At 46.2% G+C, this 21,347-nt stretch overlaps 1 protein-coding gene across 4 annotated transcripts in view; it reads right to left on the reverse strand.

Annotated features, from left to right (window-relative positions):
- Positions 1-21,347, reverse strand: part of Smim14 (small integral membrane protein 14) — a 53,042-nt gene that overhangs the window by 5,528 nt on the left and 26,167 nt on the right. For 3 of the 4 annotated variants that reach the window (XM_028882239.2, XM_037209047.1, XM_037209046.1), the window contains exons 2-4: positions 18,892-19,000; positions 10,754-10,802; positions 1,950-2,092 (exon numbers count right to left, since the gene is read on the reverse strand). In XM_028882239.2, coding sequence (XP_028738072.1) covers positions 1,950-2,092; positions 10,754-10,802; positions 18,892-18,966 — 267 coding nt within the window. In that variant the 5' untranslated portion in view covers positions 18,967-19,000. Of the gene's footprint in view, positions 1-1,949; positions 2,093-10,753; positions 10,803-18,891; positions 19,001-21,149; positions 21,309-21,347 lie in introns of all 4 variants that reach the window. The other variant, XM_037209048.1, reaches the window with a different exon arrangement.

The raw sequence follows: 21,347 nt of genomic DNA on the forward strand, positions 1-21,347 counted from the left end.
TGTTCTGCTTCGCTGTTAAACGTCCTCAGCACTGAACCTATCTGAAGTTTTGGTGTGTGAACCAATAAGTCCACTTATTTAGTCACCTTCCCGTTGGTTTTTGTTACTTGCAATAGAAAGCATCTGAGTTAAAAGGAGGTTAAAGCTATGCCAAGCTATACGGGCTGAGGCAGGAGGATCCTGAGTCTGAGGCCAGCCTGAGCTACGAAACGGGTTCAAGGGTATCCGGGCCATACAGTAAGACTTTATCTCAAAAGTGGGAGAGATGGGGGGTGGGGCTCTCAGGACCGTGGGGAAGGCTTCGTTTACTTGCCTTGGCATGCTCTGTGAGAGTGAGCAGCATTTCTACGGCAGCTTGTTTTTTCTGTTCCTTGCTTAGGACACAGAGACTATTGTTCCTAGGACGAATAAGGTCCAGGGGGTGTGTCACTTGTAATGACTTCTAAGTCAGGTGCACTTGGATTTCTCTATCTCTAAACATTCGAGAAATTGCTCCCTGACACAAAAATAGTAAAGGTGTACATACAGTGTAAGAAAAAAGGCTAAGAAAGAAATAGTTCACATAGGCAAGCTTTTAATGCCCATCCCCTTCCCAGAAAACCCTGAAGTCCATTAAAGCTTTCTCTTCTCCTTTCCTTCCTTCCTAAGTCAGACAGGGTGGGACTGTGTAGACTAGGCTGACCTTGAACTCAGAGATCCAACTCTCACTGCCTCGCAGGTGCTGGGATTACAGGGCATACCCTCACGGCCTGCAGATGAGACCCCGCTGGGTTCTCAGCTGACTCCACCCAGCACGTGTCTGCTGATCTACCAAAGGCTCCGTGTGTTCCCAGTCTCACTGCGCACTTGCTCCCCTCTGGTAATTCTAACGTTAATTACACAAGGCTGCCAAAAAGCAGCCATTAGGAGCTGCACTTGTGAAGGCTGAATATTAAATTAATAGAGTAATTTGGTGTTCCAACATGTGGTTTCATCATAAAAAGAAAAGTTCTTTTGTTTGATTTTTGTTTTCTTGAGAAGGGGTCTCCTACAAACCAACCTAGGCTCTAACTTGCTATGTAGCAAAGGATGACCTTGAACATCTCATCTTCCTAACTCCTCCGCCTCCCCAGCGCTGGGACTCCAGGTGTGTGTCACCACAGCTTGTTTATGAGGCCCGAGGAGCCAATGCAGGGCTTTGTGCACACTAGGCAAGCAGTCTACCAACCAAGCCACATCCCTAGCCTGAAAACTTCTTTCTTTTTTTAAAAAAAAAAGATTTATTTATTATGTATACAGTGTTCTGCTTGCATTTATCCCTTCAGGCCAGAAGAGGGCGCCAGATCTCATTACAGATGGTTGTGAGCCACCATGTGGTTGCTGGGAATTGAACTCAGGACCCCTGGAAGAGCAGCAGCCAGTGCTCTTAATCTGTGAGCCCTGAAAACTTCTTTCTAGACGCCGAGATGTTTTTATAGATACTCAGCACCTCTCTGAAATAAATCTCACTTTGTAGTACAAGGTGGCCTAAAACTCACTAGGTAGGCCAGGCTAGTCTTGAATTTGGCCACTCTCCCAAGTACAGAGTCACAGATCTGAGCCACAGCTAGCTCTATTTTTTTTAATGTTTATCTCTACAAAAGACAACTGGGCAGTGAAAATTTTATTATGACTACACTGAAAGAATTCAGTCCAAGAATTAAGTCGGCTTGGGCTGTGGTGGCGCACGCCTTTAATCCCAGCACTTGGGAGGCAGAGGCAGGCGGATCTCTGTGAGTTCGAGGCCAGCCTGGTCTACAGAGTGAGATCCAGGATAGGAACCAAAACTACACGGAGAAACCCTGTCTCGAAAAACCAAAAAAAAAAAAAAAAAAAAAAAAAAAAGAATTAAGTTTTCCTCTGGATAATTTAGATATTTTAGTCAAAAAAACCCACCCCCGCAGTACCCAGAAAGGATTAGTAATTCTTACGCTGTGAGGCCTGGAGGGCTTTCCGGGGAGGCTGGAGCCCCTCAGATTAGGAGGTCTCAGTAAGAACAGGAGCACTGCGATCACCATCCAGGCCATCAGGATCACAGTGACGCTGACGCCGTTGTCACTGGAGGGTCCCGGCACTAAAGACAGACAAGACGGGCATCTGTAGCCAAACGGCCCCGAGAGTAACATTGTGAGACAAAGGTAAAACGGATTCTCCTGTTTAAACACCGCACAAAGAAACCACTAACAGTTCCGAGTACAGCTGCAAACTGGTGTGTTTCAATTTCCCTTCCTCCAGGTGAGAAGATCTACAGGGTGTAACTCACGTCAGTCACAAACCGAATTAGAGTAAAGACTTTGACTAGTCTTTTAGTTCTTTAACAGTTGTATTTATCTTTTATTTTGTGTATGTATGTCTCTGTGTGGAGATGAGCATGTGTCCACAGGTGCCCATGGAGGCCAGACGAGTTGGGTCCCCAGAGCTGGAGCAATAGGCAGATTGTGAGCTCTGACATGGATGCTGTGAACAGAACCCTGGTCCTCTGCAAGAGTGAGCCCTGTATGCCCTTAACCACCAAGGCACCTGCCCAGCCAAATGTATTAACTTCATCATTTGTGTTAACAGACACTTAGCCCTGTGACGCTCCACGGGCTACACACATCCAACAGTTGTGCACTGACTGCAGAAGGCTCATGGACTCGGAAAACCACAAATCCATAGATTTGCTGAGATCTAAAGAAGACAGATTAAGATTACCCAAAAAAGGGGCTGGAGAGACGGCTCATCGGTTAAGAGCACTGACTGCTCTTCTAGAGGACCCAGGTTCAATTCCCAGCACCCACATGGCAGCTCCCAATTGTCTGTAACTCCAGTTCCAGGGGATCCAACACTGATGGCAAAACACCAATGCACATAAAATAAATAAATAAAATTTTTTAAAAATAAAATAAAATAAAAGAATACCTAATGAAGTCGGGTGGCAATGCTGGCACATGCCAGCACTCGGGAGGCAAGACAGGTGGATCTGTGAGTTCGAGGTCAGCCTGGTCTACAGAGTGAGTTCCAGGATAGCCAGGGAATACAGAAAAACCCATTTCAAAAAAAGGACTGCCTGGTGGAGAGGGCGGAGACATGGCTCATGGGCTATGAGCACTTGCTTCCCCTGCAGAGCACCTAGGACCATCTGTGACTCCAGTTCCAGGAGCTCCAACAACCTCTTCTGACCCCCACAGACATGCACGCGGGCAAAGTACACAATAAGTAACTCAAAACAAGGTAAAGAATGGCAACGGCAGGTGTGGCGGCACAGCCTTTAGTCCCAGCACTCGGGATGGAGACAGCAGGTTTGAGTCTGAGGCCAGCCTGGTCTACAGAGTTCCAGGGCAGCGAAGACTATAGTGAGTCCCAAAAAACAAAGACAAAAACAAAAAAATCTTTTAAAAATGCTCAATTTTCATAAATTAAAATTACAGATCAGATTTAAAGATAAAAACAGCAGATTGCAAAAATGGCCCATCAACATGACAGCTAGTTTTGGCTTTTCTGCATCAGGAAAAATCAAAGCTGTCCAGACAGGCTGCAGAAACGAGGCTGACGTACTGTAGCAGCTTCCGCAGGCCCAGGGCTCACTTCCATGCCAGTACTGAGGCCAGAGTGCTAGCAACCAAAAGTCTTCTAAGTACTCTGCTGGTACGAGAGGAGGCAGATGGGAATGCAGCTTCTGTTCTATCCCTTGTCACTTTCTGGGAACTGCTAACTCAGTGGGTGGTGGGGGAGTCACCAACCTGCACACCTTATCAGCACTGTTTCTCTTCCTGGGTTCTGGATGCTGGGTATCGAACCCAGGACCTTGCCCATGCTAGACAAACAGCACACCACACCCAGTCCCCCAGATCATTCTTCTCTTGTTCCCTTCTGTTATTCTAAATTTGTCGAGTTTTAAATTTTTATTTCGTTAGCTGGAGGGGTGGTGTGGAAGTGGGCAATGGTGGCGCATGCCTTTAATCCCAGCACTTGGGAGGCAGAGGCAGGTGGATCCCTGTGAGTTCAAGGCCAGCCTGGTCTACAGAATGAATTCCAGGGATACACAGAGAAACCCTGTTTCAAAAAACAAAATTACAGCCGGGCGGTGGTGGCGCACGCCTTTAATCCCAGCACTCGGGAGGCAGAGCCAGGTGGATCTCTGTGAGTTCGAGGCCAGCCTGGGCTACCAAGTGAGCTCCAGGAAAGGCGCAAAGCTACACACAGAAACCCTGTCTCGAAAAAAAAAAAAAAAAAAAAAACCAAAATTAAAGTTTCTCCTTTGATTTGTGTAGGGGGCAGGCATGTGAAGGTCAGAGGGTAACTTTCAGCATCTGGTTCTTTCTTTCCACCATGTGAGTCCCGGAGATTGAACTCAGGACATAAGCCTTGGTGGTAAGTGCCTTTATCAGCTGAGACCTCTTACTTGAACTTTGTTGGGTCCTGTTTCACCTTACAGAGGGTCTATCCATCATCCATTATCATCAGGTCTCCAGGGTATATTCTTGATTTTCCTTTTCCTAACGCCCAAGACTAGAGTGTCATCCTAAAAACACTAGTAACAGGAGCCTCTCTGCTGCCCAGTCCAGGGAGCAGCCACTGCCGATCTGCCAACTCTGAGCACACTGGCCTGACCTTTGCTGGTGTGATTTGGTTCTACTTAAGTCATCCCCACTTCTTCCAACATCAGCTTTTCTAGTTACTCCAGATTCTTGAGCCAATGTTTCCCTCGCCTGGCTGTACATCAATAAGGCCTATGACCCACATCACAGATTCTGAGGCCCTGCGTCAGACCATCTGATTCAAGAGCAGCAGACGGGTGTGGTCTAATATTTTTTAAACCTCTCCAAATGAATCTGATGTAATAATAATAATTCAAGGCTTCTCTGGCAGGGCATTGCAAACTCAGCCCTTCCACAGCACCCCATACCCTCCACCCTGTCCAGCTCATACTCAAACCAACCTCCCATTCACTCTCCACCTCCCTCTCCTATAACAATCCCATTCCCTCTGCACTGTCCTGCTGCCCCTGCTGGCCTTCTCCAAAGTATCACGGCATTTCTCAACTGAAAGAATGGCTTCCCAGCTTTCCTAATTAGGTGGATCAAATTGTTGCTGCTGCCTTCCCGGGCTGGGGATCAAACCCAGGGCCTTGGACATGCATGCCGAGCAACCACTCGGCTCCCGTCGTCGTCGCCCAGGTCATTAACTTTCTAATAAGCCATCTCGTGGCTATGTGACCGCCATCTTCCAGCTATTCGATCCTGGTGACTTGGTTTCTTTATGTGTGGAAGGTAAACATCGCCATCAGCTCACAGGGTAGCAGTGAGCACTGGAATGGGCGGGCCACAGAAAATAGCAATAGGGTTAATCGGAATTCAGTAACATGTAGCTTCTGGGAGACATACTCCTGGAGCAGGATAAGCCAATGAAGCATCAAAGTCAAATACAAATGTCGGCAGGACAAAGAAACACATCCCTTAATGACTAACTGGATTAGGGTGGGGGGCAGGGGGTGGGGGAGGAAGAACAAGGGCTGGGCGGGAGTAGGCAGCAAATCCCTCTACTTGAAAGTCTAAATAGATGCAATGTTCCTCACTTTCAAGGCTTGATAGATCACCCCCCACTTTTTTTCTTTCTTTTTCTTTTTGGTGAGTGCTGGTGATCAAACCCATGGCTTCCAGAAAATTAGGCAAGCCCTCTACCAACTGAACTATATCCCCAGACCAATATTTATTTATGGGGAAGTACAAGGGACATATGCCTTGGGACCTTCTGGGGAGGTAAGAAGGTAATTTGTGGGAGTCAGCTATCAGCTTCCAAGTTCATTTCCTCTAACGTCAGGACCACAGGCGCACTTGTGGACTGCTGGAGGTGAGTCTGCTGTGTGAGTGCCCTTGGGTCTCCCTGGCAGTCCTGGAACAACTCACTCTGTATACAAGGCTGGCCTTGAACTCTCACAGATCTGCCTGCTTCTGTCCCCTAAGTGCTGGGATTAAAGGCATGCGCCATCACCACCCTCAATTTTTTGTCTTTTTAAATGTAAGAATATAAAGCTGGAAATGGTGGTGACGCATGCCTTTAATCCCAGCACTTGGGAGACAGAGGCCAGCTTGATCTACAGCACAAGCGAGTTCCAGGACAACCAGGGCTACACAGAGAAACTCTGCCTCAAAAAGAAAAGAAAAATTAATAGAACTGCCTGCGGAGGTCATGGAGAGGTATGTGACAAGCAATGCTTTAAAAATGTTTTGAAGTTGTGTGCGCGCGTGTGTGTGTGTGTGTGTGTGTGTGTGCGCGCGTGCGTGCGTGCGTGTGTCTTTGTGTGCACGTGCGTCTGTGTGGGTGTCACAAGAGAGCACTGGATGCCCTGGCGCTGGACTGAAGGCTGTGAGCTGCCTGACACAGAAACTGGGAGCTGGACTCGGGTCCTCTGCAGGGCAGGAAGCTCTCCTAACTGCCAAGCCGTCTCTCCAGCCCCACACCGAAGCTTTTAACACAGGGAAGATCGCAATTCAGTCTGGTTTCTCTGCTTTAAACGCTACATTATTTTATTTACTTATTTTGTGCATGCATGTGTGTAAGCACGTGAGCCACAGCACAGGTGCTGAAGTCTGAGGATAACCTGAGGACATTAGTTCTCTTCTTCCACAGTGTGTGGGGTGGGGGTGGGGGTGGGGAGTCCCAGGGAACTGAACTCAGACCACCATGCTTGGAGACAGGCAGCTCTAACTGCTGAGCCATCTCACTGGTCCTTGTCTTGTTTGGTTTGAGATCTCATGTGCCCAGGCTGGCCTCAAATACGCTATGTAGCCAGGGCTGCTTTGAACTCCTGATTCTCCTTGTCCCTGTCTCCCAATGCTAGGCCTGCAGGCCTGAGCCACCACTCCTGGTTTGCCGAACTTTGAAAAGTAATCCTGGTGCTGTTCTAGGCAGCAAATCTGGCAAGTGAGACACAGCAGGACCCTGCCGACCAGAGGTGAAACAGCAGGTGAATGGCCATAATGAAAGCAGAAGCAGCGGGTGGGGGCGGAAGGAAGGGGCAGTGCTGAGTCATCAGATATACAGACTGAAGAGGATTTGAGGAGGCCAGGCACAGCGGGGAGGCAGAGGACCCTAAGGTTCAAGGCCAGCCTGGGCTAGGCAATGAGTCTGAAGCCAGCCTCCGCCCACAGCGAGACCCTGTAGGGGCTAAGACGAGGTTCAGTGGTGGAGCGCTTGCCTAGCATGCATAAGGACTCGGGTTTGATCCAAAACACCCTAAGAAAGAAGTAGTCCTTTAAAAAGATTCTATGCCAGGCGGTGGTCCCCGCCCGCCTTTTAATTCCAGCACTTAGGAGACAGGGGCAGGTGGGGATCTCTGTGAGTTCCAGGACAGCCAGGGCTGTTACATAGAAACCCTGTCTCGAAAAACCAAAAAAAAAGATTCTACAAAGCCCTAACAATGTTTTTCACGTTCAGACAGACCTCCCAACTGTCTTTAAAGGTGGTTTTCTGAAAAGCCTAGAAATGTTCTGTAGATGCCTGTCTTCTGTAATGAGAAAACTATGCTAAAAGGTAACTACAAAATGCAGGGGCTGGAGGACCAAGATGCCAAGAGAAACAGGGAGAGAGGGAGGTTCCTGTCTTCCCGCTAGGAATCGAGAAGATAGAAGGGATCTGCCCAAAGTCTCTTTGCCTTCAAGGAACTCAGAATGGAGGTTGACATAAGATGCCTAAGCAGGGTTGGGCGGCTGTGGTGCCCTCCCTTAATCCCCGCCCCCCCAAAATGCCTAAGTAAAACACAGTCACTAGATACAGACTTAATAGACATGGAACACAGTCACTAGATACATAGTCACTAGACAAAGGACAAAACTTAAAAGGGTTTTAAAAAACAACAGGCCCAGCAGTGGTGGCCCCCGCCTTTAATCCCAGCACTTGTGAGGCAGAGGCAGGGGGATCTCTGTTAGTTCAAGGCCAGCCTGGGCTACAGAGTGAGTTCCAGGAAAGGCTCCAAAGCTACACAGAGAAACCATGTTTCAAAAAAACAAACAAACAAAAAAAAAGTTTTAGGTGAGGGTACTGGAGAGATGGCTCAGAGGTCCTGAGTTCAATTCCCAGCAACCACATGGTGGCTCACAACCATCTGTAATGAGATCTGGTGTCCTCTTCTAGGGTGCCGGCATACATGCAGGCAGAACACTGTATATATGAATAAATCTTTATAAAAAATACATGAATAAATCTTATTTGGACAGGCCACTCTGTTGTACAGAGAAACAGGGAGATAGTTGAGAACATATTATAAGACTGGGTATGGCAACCCAAGCCTTTGATCCCAACACTTGGGAGGCTGAGGCAGACAGATCTCTGAATTCTAGGCCAGCCTGTTCTACATATCGAGTTCCAGACCAGCCAAGGCTACATGGTAAGACCCTGTCTTAAACAAACAAACAAAAGGAACCTATTATAATAACCTTATGGAAGAGGGAGGAGGCATTGGGGTGGTATTGAGTACAGTTCTGGTTACGTCCTGCAGGTATGATAAGGGCTAGACCCCTGAGAGCCAAGAAGAGTCGAGGGTAACTTCAGGACAGAGCTACCACAACTTATGGGACAGACAGGAGGAAAAGCAGCTGTGGCAGATAGCACTAGGAGCTCCACTCTGAAGATGGTTTTGAGAAGCCAGTGCGACATCACAGTGGACATGTCCGGAAGACGGTCACCAACACATGAGTCACACACACACACACGCCTGGAGAACATCATCAAGGGTGTGGCGAGGGAACAGCTCCAGAATGAGCTAAGGAGGCCAGAGCGGATAAGGAAGACAGGAACTGGAAAGTCAGAACTGTAAGACTGAACAAGCACAGGTTCAGAGTGGAAAAGAGCAACTTCATGTGGAAACAGAAGACAGAAGTCATGTCAAGGGTTGTGCTGGGTAGATAGCTCCACCAATGAAGTGTTGGCCAAGCATGGGGCCCTGAGTTCAATCATCAGAACCCATGTGAAAAGGGTGGGCAGGGTGGTACACTCGTAATCCTAGTGCCGGAAAAAGGAGATAGAGGAATCCTGCCCTGGGGCTCACCGGCCAGCCAGGCAGTCTAACCTAATGGGTGAGCCCTAGATCCCACTGAGAGACTCTATCAAAAACAAGGTGGAAGACTCATGAAGAATGACATCTGGCCTCCACGTACATGTGCACACACATGGAATGTACACCAGCACACAGGTACTCCTGCACACAGGAACACACACCACAAAGAAATAAATACAGCTGTGTATACTGATGCACACCTTTAATCCCAGCACTTGGGAGGCAGAGGCAGAGGCAGGCGGATCTCTATGAGCTAAAGGCCAGCCGGGTTTATGTTTATATAATGGGCTCCAGGCTAGCCAAACCTATACAGTGAGACCTGTCTGAAAAAAACCCGATTAAATAAAAATGCCAAAAGTTAAGTTTCGATAAAAGAAATAATACAAAGCGGCAGAGAGCTATCAAAGACAAAAACCACTGGGTGCCTTTAGCAACGGTGCAAACAAGTCAAAACTTATAACTTAAAAACCCAAACCATATTCACGGGCTAATGATGAAATATAAAGTCTTCACTAAAGATGGAGACCTACAGTAGAATCTGTAAACTTCCTTTACAAATTCCCTCCCACACTTTACCTCCACACTTTCCCACCCTGGGAACTCTGGAACCCCATTTAGTCCTATTGTCTTCCACAAACTTATGTTTTCAGCAGAAGAAGCTACAAAGGAAGAGATACACTGTTTTTTCACACAGGGCCTTGCCACGGACCACAGGGCAGCCTAGAATTCACCGTTTCCTTGCCGTAGCCTTCCATGTGGAATTTCAGGCATGCACTACCACCAGAGACAGAAGAGCCCTGAGTGACTCTCCCTTGAGGAGCCTGGGCCCCCCCTTGAAACAGCCAAAGCATTTTTGAGTATGTTAGGTCTCAAATATATAACTGAGAGCCACTTACCATAAAACAAACTAAAGGCCAGGCAAGATGGTCCATGCCTATAATCCTAGCACCTTAGAAGGTGGAGGCCTCGGGACCGTCCCTGGTGCATGAGACGGCTTCTTGGAGCCCAGTGCCTATGGTAAGACTCTTTCTGCAGCCTTGGTGAAGGGAGGAGGGGCTTGGACCTGCCTCAACTGAATGTACCAGGCTCTGCTGACTCCCCATGGGAGACCTTGCCTTGGAGGAGGTGGGAATGGGGGGGTGGGTTGGGAGGGAAGGCTGGGGGGGGGCAGGAGGAGAAAGGACAGGGGAATCTGTGGTTGGTATGTAAAATGAATAGAAAATATCTTAATAAAAAATTTAAAAAAATAAAAATAAATAAATAAAAAGAAGGTGGAGGCCATACAATCAGATGTTGTTCAAAGACAGTCTGGGCTATGTGAAACTGTCCCCTCCTCTCCCCGCTTTAAAGACTTATTTTTTATTTATTCTGTATACAGTGCTCTGCCTGCATGTACGCCTGCATGCCAGAAGAGGGCACCAGATCTCAATATAGATGGTTTAAGTCACCACGTGATTGCTGAGAATTGAACTCAGGACCAGTGCTCTTAAGCTCCAAGCCATCTCTCCCCTTGAAACTGTTTTTAAAAAGTAAAAATAATATGCCAGGTGATGGTGGGGTACGCCTTTAATCCCAGCACCCAGGAGGCAGGCGGATCTCTGAGTTCCAGGCCAGCCTGGTCTACACAGCGAGTTCTGCTGACTCTGAGGCCCTCCGCTCCCTCGCCCAGCCTCCCCCTCCTGTTCCCGTGGTACTTACACTCCCGGAGGCACTCTGTGTCGGTGCAGTAGGACTGCGACTGCCGGAGCTGCAGGAGAAGAAACCAGAGTCAGCTGCGGAGTCACCAACAGGGCCCGGGGCGGCAGGGCGAGAGAGGGCAGAACTCCGGGCCGGGCTAGCTCAGCATGCAGGAAGCCCTGCATGGAGTTCCTAGCACCACACAGTGAAGAAGCGAATCAATTTCTCAAGAGTTTAAAAGTTCTGCCTTCTTTTTCTAAAGAACACTCCACAACTTAAAAGGCTGACTTATGATTAGACTGTGGTTTGGTGATGACCTCTTTTCATTATGTGGTAAATAAAACTATATGTGATACAATGAAGACATATTTCAGTTGAAAGGGATTTACTGTATATCTATTCCCATCTCCCTCTTTTTAGAAAACATTTCACAGGCCAGGTGGCTTACACTTTTATGCCCAGCACTGGGGCCAGCCTGTTCTACATACACAGCAAGTGCCAGGCCTGCCAGGGCCTGTTGGGGAGTATTACTCTAAGGTGTGTTACTTTTGTTTGTGCTGCACCTGTTTAACTCTGTGAAGCTGTGTTACTGGGCCCGTCTAAAACACCTGATGGTCTAATAAAGAGCTGACCGGACAATAGCGAGGCAGGACAAAGGATAGGCGGGCTGGCAGGCAGAAAGAATATATTGAAGGAGAAATCTGAGAGGAGAGATGGAGAGAGAGAGAGAGAGAGAGAGAGAGAGAGAGAGAGAGAGAGAGAGAGAGAGAGAGGAGGATGCCAGGGACCAGCCACCTAGCCAGCCATGGAGTAAGATTTACAGAAGAAAGAGAAAAGGCCCAGAGGCAAAAGGGTGATGGAATAATTTAAGGAAAGATGGCTAGAAACAAGCCAAGCTAAGGCCGGGCATTTATAATTAAGAATAAGCCTCAGCAGGGTGGCAGTAGTGTACACCTTTAATCCCAGCACTTGGGAGGCAGAGCAAAACCACACAGAGAAACCCTGTCCCGAAAAACCTAAATAAATAATTAATAATAATATAGAATAAGCCTCTGTGTGCGATTTATTTGGGAGCTGGGTAGTGCCACCACTCCCCCCAAAAAAGAACAAAAGCAATCAACAAGGGCCACATAGTGAAACCCTGTCTCAAAACAAAAAGAAAAAAAAGGATTTACCAAGTGGAGCCTACAGGATTGCTCCAGGAAAGGGCAAGGGCAGAGTCTCTGCTGCTGTCGCACCTCCTGTGAGGATCAGTGTGTGTATGAGGTGCTGTGTTGGCTTGCCGATGCCTGCAGAGCCGGGGACAGAGGGTGACACTGGTGTCTTTCTCTACTGTCCTCCAATCCATTTTGAGACAAGCCTCTTACTAAAGCTGGAACTCTTCTCCACTAGGTTAGCCCACAGTGATGCCTCAGGGTCGGCCCCTCTGTCCCTGCAGCACAGGTGTGGGCCATGGGTATGCGCCAGGACACGTGATTATTATGTGTGTACCTGGGATCTGAACACAGGTCCCTGTGACTGCCTAACTCACCGAGCCATCTCCAGCCACCAGTAAAAAAATTGTTTCTAAAAAAACACACACAAGAAGTTTCTAAACATTTCCAAACAGGACAGAAACATTCATGCACCTCCCAAAATGCAGCTCAACTACAAATATCCAATACTCACACTCCCTTATGGGAGGGAGGATGGGAGATGGATGTTAAACTCACATTAACTCAATAATTAGATGACGAGCACCCCAATCTGGGCGTTCTTTGTATTGCAGTTGCAAACAGCTCTGAACTTCAACACTTTAGGTTTGTAACACACAATTTAAAATATGCCTATTACAGATAGACAGTTGTTTGCTTTACATCCAGCCCTGAAGGGAGACAATGAACGAGTAAGTTTATGTTCTTTATACTAAAACTTACACAGGCAATGAAAAGGCAGTACTCCAGGGATCTGACTACTGTACCCATAAGAAAGGGGGACACCCAAGGGGTCTATATTGGTAACTTTTTAAACTATGCTAAGAACAGCTAGGTGGTGGCAGCACATGCCTTTGGTCCCAGTACTCGGGAGGCAGAGGCAGAAGCAGGCAGATCTCTGACTTTGAGGCCAGCCTGATCTGCTGAGTGAGTCCCAGGACTACACAGAGAAACCCTGTGTCAAAAAAAAAAAAAAAAAAAAAAAAAGCTATGAAAAAAATCTCATCAATTTTAGAAATCAAAGGTAACAAAGCTTTATTAAAACTGTTGAAAATCGGGATGGAGAGATGCCTCAGTGGTTAAGAATACTTCCTGTTCTTCTAGAGCAGCTCCCATGTCAGGCATCTCACAAGCAGCTAACTCCAGCTCCTGCGGGGCGCTACCCACCAACCCCACAGTTCCCCAGAGTTTTCTTGAGTGAGAGCAGCAGGAAATATTAGATAGAAGGATTTAGATTGTGGAAATGAACAGAGAGAAAATATAGGATGGCCTCGAGAGGACCTGGAACCTATTTCAACTGCCCGAACGGTCTCTGCCCTAGGGTATTTATAGAAATGCCAAGGGGTGAAGCAAAAGACCTCCCCCAGCACAGCCAAGTGCAGACCATCTCAGACACCTGCACTCAGGCCTGTGGTCCTAATCATCCTCTCTATGCAGACCTGCTGGGTAAAGCCACGAGGAACCTGAAATGAGCTCCCACAAGCTCCAGAGGATCCAACACCCTCTTCGGCAACTGTGGGAACTGTACTCATGTGCAGAAACACAAACTCACATAGATACATAATTAAAAACTAAATCCCAGCCCAAAAGTAGTGGTGCATGCCTTTAGTCCCAGCACTCAGGAGGTAGGGGCAGGTGGATCTCTGAGTACCAGGCCAGCTAGTCTACAAAGTGAGTTCCAGGACAGCCAGGGCTACACAGAGAAACTGTTTTTTGTTTTGTTTGTTTTGTTTTTTTGTTGTTTGGTTTTGTTTTCAACAGGGTCTCTCTACATAGCTGTGGATGTATTGAAAGTCCATGTAGACCAGGTTGCCATCAAAATCACAGATCCAAAAGCATGCTGCCTGGTTTAAAACAGAGTGGGAGGGGGCTGGAGAGGTAGCTCAGTGGTTAAGAGCACTGCCTGTTCTTCCAGAGGACCTGGGTTCAATTCCCAGGATCTACATGGCAGATCACAATTGTCTGTAACTCCAGTTCTAGGGTACTAAAAGACCATGTACATAAAGTAAATAAATTGTAAAAAAAGAGTGGGAGAAGTGGGGAGGTTTAAAAGCAAAGTACTAAGGCTCAGTTGTAGAGCACTTAGCTAGAAGGCATGGGGCCCTGAATTCAATTCCTAGCATTGCCAAAAAATTGTTGAAAAGCTGAAAGTGATAGGGTGTAGTAGCTCAGGCCTGTAATCCAGCATTCAGGAGGCTGAGCCCTGTAGTTAACAAAGGGAGTTTCAGGCCAGTCTAAACTACAATGTGAAACCTTCTCTCAACAAAACAAAATAAAAAAGCTAAACATCGATTGCAAGATGTATGTCCCTTTCAAATCTTACAATTACAATGCATTTGAAAACGCTCTTCGCCAAGTGGTGGTGGCGCACACCTTTAATCCCAGCACTTGGGAGGCAGAGCCAGGAGGATCTCTGTGAGTTCGAGGCCAGCCTGGTCTATAGAGTGAGTTCCAGGACAGACTCCAAAGCTACAAAGAGAAACCCTGTCTCAAAAAAACCAAAATAAAAAATAAAAAAAAATAAAAAAAAATAAAGAAAAACAAAAAAAAAAAAAAACGCTCTCCAATGGAAATGACCTGAGATTGATACTCAGAACCCACGTGGTAGGAGAGAACTGACTCCTGAGGTTGTCCTCTGACCTTCAGCAGTATACCAAGACATATATTAAATGACTAATGTAAAAATTAATAAAAATATTTCATCCTGTCTTCCAATATATCTGTGTCTGAGTACACTGATCCTTTTGTTTAGAGGTGCAGTTTTTTTGGTTCGTATTACTGAAGCATTAGGTTAGTGAACAGTTAGACCTGGGGTATACAAACACCTTCCCTACCGAAGCACACAGGCAGAGGGAGGACCACTCGACTCTCAAGTAGGGAAGCTGCCCTCTGAGCATCAGAGTCCACTTCACTGAGCCAGGCAGCCTTTCTTTTCCTTTCGACTTTACAGCCACTAAAGAGGTTTGGCATTACCCTGGCTTCCCTCCTGGTCCTTAGCATCCAAGGAGGAGCCTTCCCAGTGCCTTTTCTTAGAAAGAAATTCTAATTTTAGCCTGCTGGCAAAGGTCTACAGCAATCTCTTTTATCCCACAGAAGAAAAGAGACAAACAATGGGTCCTGTTCCTCAGCAGACGTGTCTTTGTGTTCACTGAAATTACAAGTTTTGCTTGGGGATTTTAATTTTCTTAGATTTATTAGCTGACTTTATGTGTATATGTAGCTGTCTGTGTGTATGTATGTTCACTGTGTGCATACATGCCTGTACTGGATCCCCTGGAGCTGAAGTGAGCTGCCATCTGGACACCTGGAATTGAACCAGGGCCTCTGGAATTGAACCAGAGCTCTTCACTGCTGAGCCACCCCCTTCCTCTTGAAAAAAGGTTTTATTTATTTGTGTGTCTGTACTCGAGCATGCTGTGTGTGGGTGAACTTGGAGGCCAGAACACAGAGTGGGATCGCCTGCCGCTGGTAAGAGGTGGTTGTGAGCTTCTGGTGTGTGTGCTGGGAACCAAACTCAAGTGTTCTAGATGGTAGGCGCTCTTCACCACTGAGCCATCTCTCCAGCCCAATTCAGAAGTCATCCAGGAAACAAACATCTTCTTGCGCTATTTCATGGATGCTTACTTAATTTTTCTGTTTGCTGCTTTTTTTTTTTTTTTTTTTTTGGAGCTGATTTTGAGCTGAGGATCGAACCCAGGGCCTTGCGCTTGCTAGGCAAGCACTCTACCACTGAGCTAAATCCCCAACCTGGATGTTTACTTAATTTTTAAAAAATGTCTTTATTAGCCGGGTGGTGGTGGCAGTGGCAGTGGCGGTGGCGGTGGCGGTGGCACACGCCTTTAGTCCCAACACTCAGGAGGCAGAGGAAGGTGAATCTCTGTGAATTCAGAAGTGAGCCTGGTCTACAGTGCAAGTTCCAGGACAGCCAAGGCTACACAGAGAAACCCTGCTCAAAAAGCAACAAAAAATGTATTTATTTATTTAGTTTTATGTGTATGAGTGTTTTGCTGCATGCAGGTATGTACACCATGTGTGCACCTGCAGGTGCCCAGGGGGTCAGAAGAAGGTGTCAAAGCCTCAGCACTAAGTTACAGAGGATGTGCTGGGAACTGAATCCACATCCTGTGTAAGAGCAGCCAGTGCTCTCAACCACGGAACCGCTTCTCCAGCCCACAGCTTCCCATATCATTCCTCCGGTCGTCTTCAATATTTTTAAGGTTTCACACTAACCAATCCTAGCACTAAGGAGACTGAGGAAGGCAGATCTTTGATTTTGAGGCCAACCTGGTCTACAAAGTGAGTTCCAGACCATCCAGGGCTATACAATGAGATCCTTTCTGAAAAAAAAAAAAAAAAAAAAAAAAAAAAAAAAAAGGATGGGTGGTGGTTTTAATCCATCACTTTTCTTCTCCTGGAACTAGCTCTGTAGACCAGGCTGGTCTTGAACTCCCAGTGTGTGCCACTACCACCTGGCTTTTTAATACTTTTAATCCCAGCATTTGGAAGGCAGGTGGCTTTCTGAGTTTGTGGCCAGCCTGGTCTACAGAGCGAGTTCTAGGATCGCCAGAGCTACAATGAGAAACCCTGCCTTAAAAAACAAAACAAAAACAAAAACAAAAAAATAAGTGTAAGTCTGAGTGTGTCTGAGTGTGTGTGTGTGTGTGTGTGTGTGTGTGTGTGTGTGTGTGTGGTGATATAAAGGTCTAATTTTAATCTTCTACATGTGGAAATCAGTTTTCCCTAGGAAGTTATAGAAGAGTTCTTAATTTTTAATTTGTGTATGTGTATGCCTACTTGTCTGTGTGTGTATATCATGTGCATGCAGTGTCCAGAGGCCATAAACTTATGTTGGCTCTCCTAGAACTTGAGTAACACTTGTTGTGAACAGCTATGTGGTCCTGAGCCACCTCTCTGGCTATCTTTAATATACACTTTAGTATACACTATATTTATCACCTCTCCTAATAACCAGCCAACGGGAGATTTCTGAGTTCAAATGTGTTTCCTGGTCTACATGTCTGCTTAGGCTGCTTCTGTTACAGTGACTCAGTAGTGTGTTTTGAAACTGGATTTACACCTTCAATATTGGTTATGCTCAAGTTTCCTTGCCACCTAGGGTCTCTTATGCTCCCAGATGGAACTGTAGGATTTTTTTTCTAGTTTTACAAAGTTATTGAAGCCTCCCACTATTACACTGGGGCCGAAATCTCCCTTTTTTCTACTAGTGCTTGCCTTTATAAAACTAGCTGTTCCAACCTGGTGCATATAAATTCATCATTATATTCTGACAAACTGTTCAATTACCAATACACAGTTAAATCCTTTGGGTAACATATTTTGCCTTTAAATTTGTTTATACTGAATCTACTCCTGCTTGCTTTTGGACCCCATTTGCTTGAAAACCATTCTTTCCCTTTCTATTGTTTATGTACTCACAGGTGAGCTGAGTTTCTTTCTTTTGTTTGTTTGGGTTTTTTGTTGTTGTTGTTGTTGTTGTTTGTTTTTCAAGACAGGGTTTCTCTGTGTAACAGCCCTAGCTGTCCTGGAACTTGCTTTGTAGACCAGGCTGGCTTGGACTCACAGAGATCTATCTGCTTTTGCCTCCCGAGTGCTGGGATTAAAGGCGTGCTAGTACTACCATGCCTGGCTTATTAGCTGAGTTTCTTTCTTTCTTTTTTTTTCCTTTTCTTTTCTTTTTTTTTTTTTTTTTTTGGCTTTTCGAGACAGGGTTTCTCTGTGTAGCTTTGCACCTTTCCTGGAACTCACTCTGTAGCCCAGGCTGGCCTTGAACTCACAGAGATCCGCCTGCCTCTGCCTCCCGAGTGCTGGGATTAAAGGCGTGCGCCGCCACCGCTTAGCGTAGCTGAGTTTCTTATAGGCAGCATTCTGTTGAGTCTTGTCTTTCAATCAGGCAGTCTATGGTGGGTTTATTTTTAAAATACAGGTCTGTGTGTTTGTGTATAGGTATGTGCATGTGAGTGCAGGTGCCTGTAGAGTCCAGAAAAGAGTATTGGAACCTTGGCAGCTAGAATTACATGTGATTGTGACTGCCTCATTATCTGGGAAATGAACCTTGGTCCTCTGGAAGAATAAACACTCAATCACTGAGCCATCTCTCCGGTCCATCTTTGTGCTTTATTTACAGAATTATGACTACTTGTAGTCAGGGTTTCTGGTGAAAACAATGTATCGGCCCCTGTCATTTTGCTGATTTTCTTCTGTTAGTTTTGAATATGTTTTGCTCATTTACCTTGTAAACAAGATGGTTTACTGTATTGATATTTGATTGTTTCCTACTTCTCATTAGCGTATTTAGTTTTCTACTGAGATTACTCCCATGTTTTAATGATGGTGTTCACCACATTATCCCTCTTCCACAGACTCTTACTGTCATGATCTATGTTGGAGAAGGACTGAACTGTGTATACCAGAAAGGATCCATGGTTTTATAGTAGTATCAAATATTTTTTTAGGGACTATCTTGAGAAAATCCTCTATTAACCTCTGTGCTGGTTAGCTTTTTGTCTACTACACAAAATGAGGGTCCTCTGGGAAGAGGGAACCTCACCTGAGACTATGTCTCTATCACATTAGCCTGTGGGCAGGCCTGTGGGGCATTTTCTTGATTAATGATTGATGTGGCAGAGCTCAGGCCACTGTGGGAGGTGCCACCCCTGGGCTGATGACTCTAGGTTGTTAGGAAAGGAGACTAAGCAAGTCGGGGGCAGCAGTGATTAAGCAACGCTCCTCCGTGGCCTCTCCTTCACTTACTGCCTCCAGCTTCCTGCCTTGAGTTCCTTCTCTGACTTCCCTTCATGAGGGAAAGTGGAAATAAACCCTTTCCTCCCCCAGGTGCCTGGGGTCGTGATCTACGGCTGCAACAGAAACGTAACTGAGACAAATACTCATCTCACCACCCGGAAGAACACAGATCAGTGCGGACAAGGACAGCTCTGTCCATCTCACCAGGTTGATCAGTCTTCTCATCGCATGTTCGTGAGAGCAAACACATTCACAGGGGTCAAATCCACCTTCCGCCATGGTTACCCGCTTGATCTTACTCAACTAGTGAAATCTAGGAAGAAAGAAAACACAGTTAAGAGGACTGCTGAGCTTCTCATTAGCTACGAAAAGTTCATACACTGCATGGATTCACGGTGCTTACTTACGCTATGCCTAGTCCACAGTTACTAATGGCGTATGCCTTAGGAAACTATTCCTACTATACAGTAATCACAATCTTATCATATGAATTATGAACCTATACAAGCTACTGGCTCCTTCTGCAACCAGCACAACTTTCTATAAAGTAAGTATCTTTGGGCGCTCTAACAGGCCCTGCCTCTGATGCTATGGCCTAGTTTACTCAATTACTTAAATTCCTAAACTTTATTTGCTACTGAAATAAAAATTTAAAATTTAAAGCAACTTTTATACTATCAAGAAAGTAGACTGTCTGAGTACAGTGGCACATGCCTGTAATCCCAGAATTTAGAGGGCTGAGGAAATTTAAAACCAGCCTGAACTACACAAGTCTGAAGCTAGCCTAGGCTACATAGTTAGAAAAAAGAGGGTTGGGATACAGAGAAATGGCTCAGTACTTAGGGGCACTTGTGACTCTTCTAGAGGACCTGAGTTCAATTCCAAACACCCACACTGGGCAGCTCAGAACTGTCTGAAATTCCAGTTCCAGGGGATCCAGTAGCCTCTTCTGGCCTCTATAGGCTACTGCATGCATGTGGTACATGTAAACTCATGCAGATACACACATATACATATATAAAATTAAAGCTGAGCAGTGGTAGTGCACGCCTTTAATCCTAGCACTCAGGAGGCAGAGGCAGGCGGATCTCTGTGAGTTCGAGGCCAGCCTGGCACTAGCAGGGGCAAAGACAGACTTGCTTCTATCTGGACAATCCATCACAAGTGTAAACACAGCTCTTTTCAAGTCTGCCTTTAAATTTTTTAACAAAATTGGATTTGACCTGCCTCTCCTCCCAAAGAATCCATCCTAGTCACTACCACTGTCAACTCCACCCTCACTGCTTCAAGCCACAGCACTCACTGAAAAAATACTTATGGAATTCTTTTTTTTTTTTTAAGATTTATTCATTTTATTGTGTATGAGTGCTAGATCAACTTTATATCCCAAGAGAGCATCCCACTATAGATGGTTGTGAGCCACCGTGTGGGTGCTGGGAGTTGAACCCCAGTCCTCGGGAAGAGCAGTCAGTGCTCTTAACCATTGAGCCATCTCTCAAGCCTACGGAATTCTTGATAATGTTTATACTTTTATGTGCCAGATGGACTGGGGTCTTAAGTTATGCTCATCTCGATGAGCTTCTACAGAAGAAAATGAGTATTTTCAAGCCAGGACACTCCTTAGCAGTTCCACAGTTCTACAGAACTTTCTGCAGGTGAACAAGCTATTTCCAGTTCTAGTCCATTTTCACTTGACAGTTCCCATCTTAAAATAATCTTTTTTTTTAAGATTTATTTATTATGTAGTGTTCTGTCTGCATGTATGCCTGCAGGCCAGAAGAGGGCACCAGATCTCATTACAGATGGTTGAGAGCCACCATATGATTGCTGGGAATTGAACTCAGGACCTTTGGAAGAACAGCCAGTGCTCTTAACCTTTGAGCCATCTCTCCAGCCTCTTAAAATAACCTTTTTTTTTTTTTTGCCAGATGGCGGTAGTACATGTCTTTAATCACAGCACTCGGGAGGCAGAGGCAGATGGATCTCTGTGAATTTGAGGTCAGCCTGGGCTACAGAGTGAGCTCCAGGACAGCCAGAGCTGCACAGAGAAACCCTGTCTGGAAAAAACAAACAAATAAACAAACACCTTCTTCTCTTTTAGTAGAAAGGAAACAGTTGGTTAGGAAGCAAGACTGTCAACATGCAACCGAAGCTGAACAAGGCAACCGATTCCACTTCACATTTGCTTCAGAGACACTATGAAGCTGCACTGTGCTGGGCAAGACTTAACAAGGCCACTGAGTCAGATGCTGGGGATCAGCCTCAAAGAGGCTTTGATGGAGGCATTTAAAACTGCTTCCTCGCCTTTCCTGTTGCTAAGGCTGTCTGCCTCTTTAGTAGCCATCCTTGAAGTCAGGCAAGGGTGCCACATCAAAGGATGGGCCTAGTCCTTGGGGACTGACCAACTTCACCCCTTGTTTCCCAATGATGTGCAAACAGGGAGCTGCAGCCAGTGGACTTGCCGAGCATGCAGGCTTTCATCTCCGGAACCTCATAAGCAGGAAGGGCATGGCGGCACATGCCTGGAAATGCCAGCAGTCTTCGGGGCCATCAGAAATTCAAGGTCATCTTCACAGGAGATGTCTTGTCTCCAAAAATGCATGCAAGTGGTCACAGAAAACCTAAGTCAAAGACACACACTAGGTCTAGGGAGATGATTC

The sequence above is a fragment of the Peromyscus leucopus genome, chromosome 10 (genome assembly GCF_004664715.2).
Source record: "Peromyscus leucopus breed LL Stock chromosome 10, UCI_PerLeu_2.1, whole genome shotgun sequence".
In the NCBI taxonomy this organism is placed as follows: domain Eukaryota; kingdom Metazoa; phylum Chordata; class Mammalia; order Rodentia; family Cricetidae; genus Peromyscus; species Peromyscus leucopus.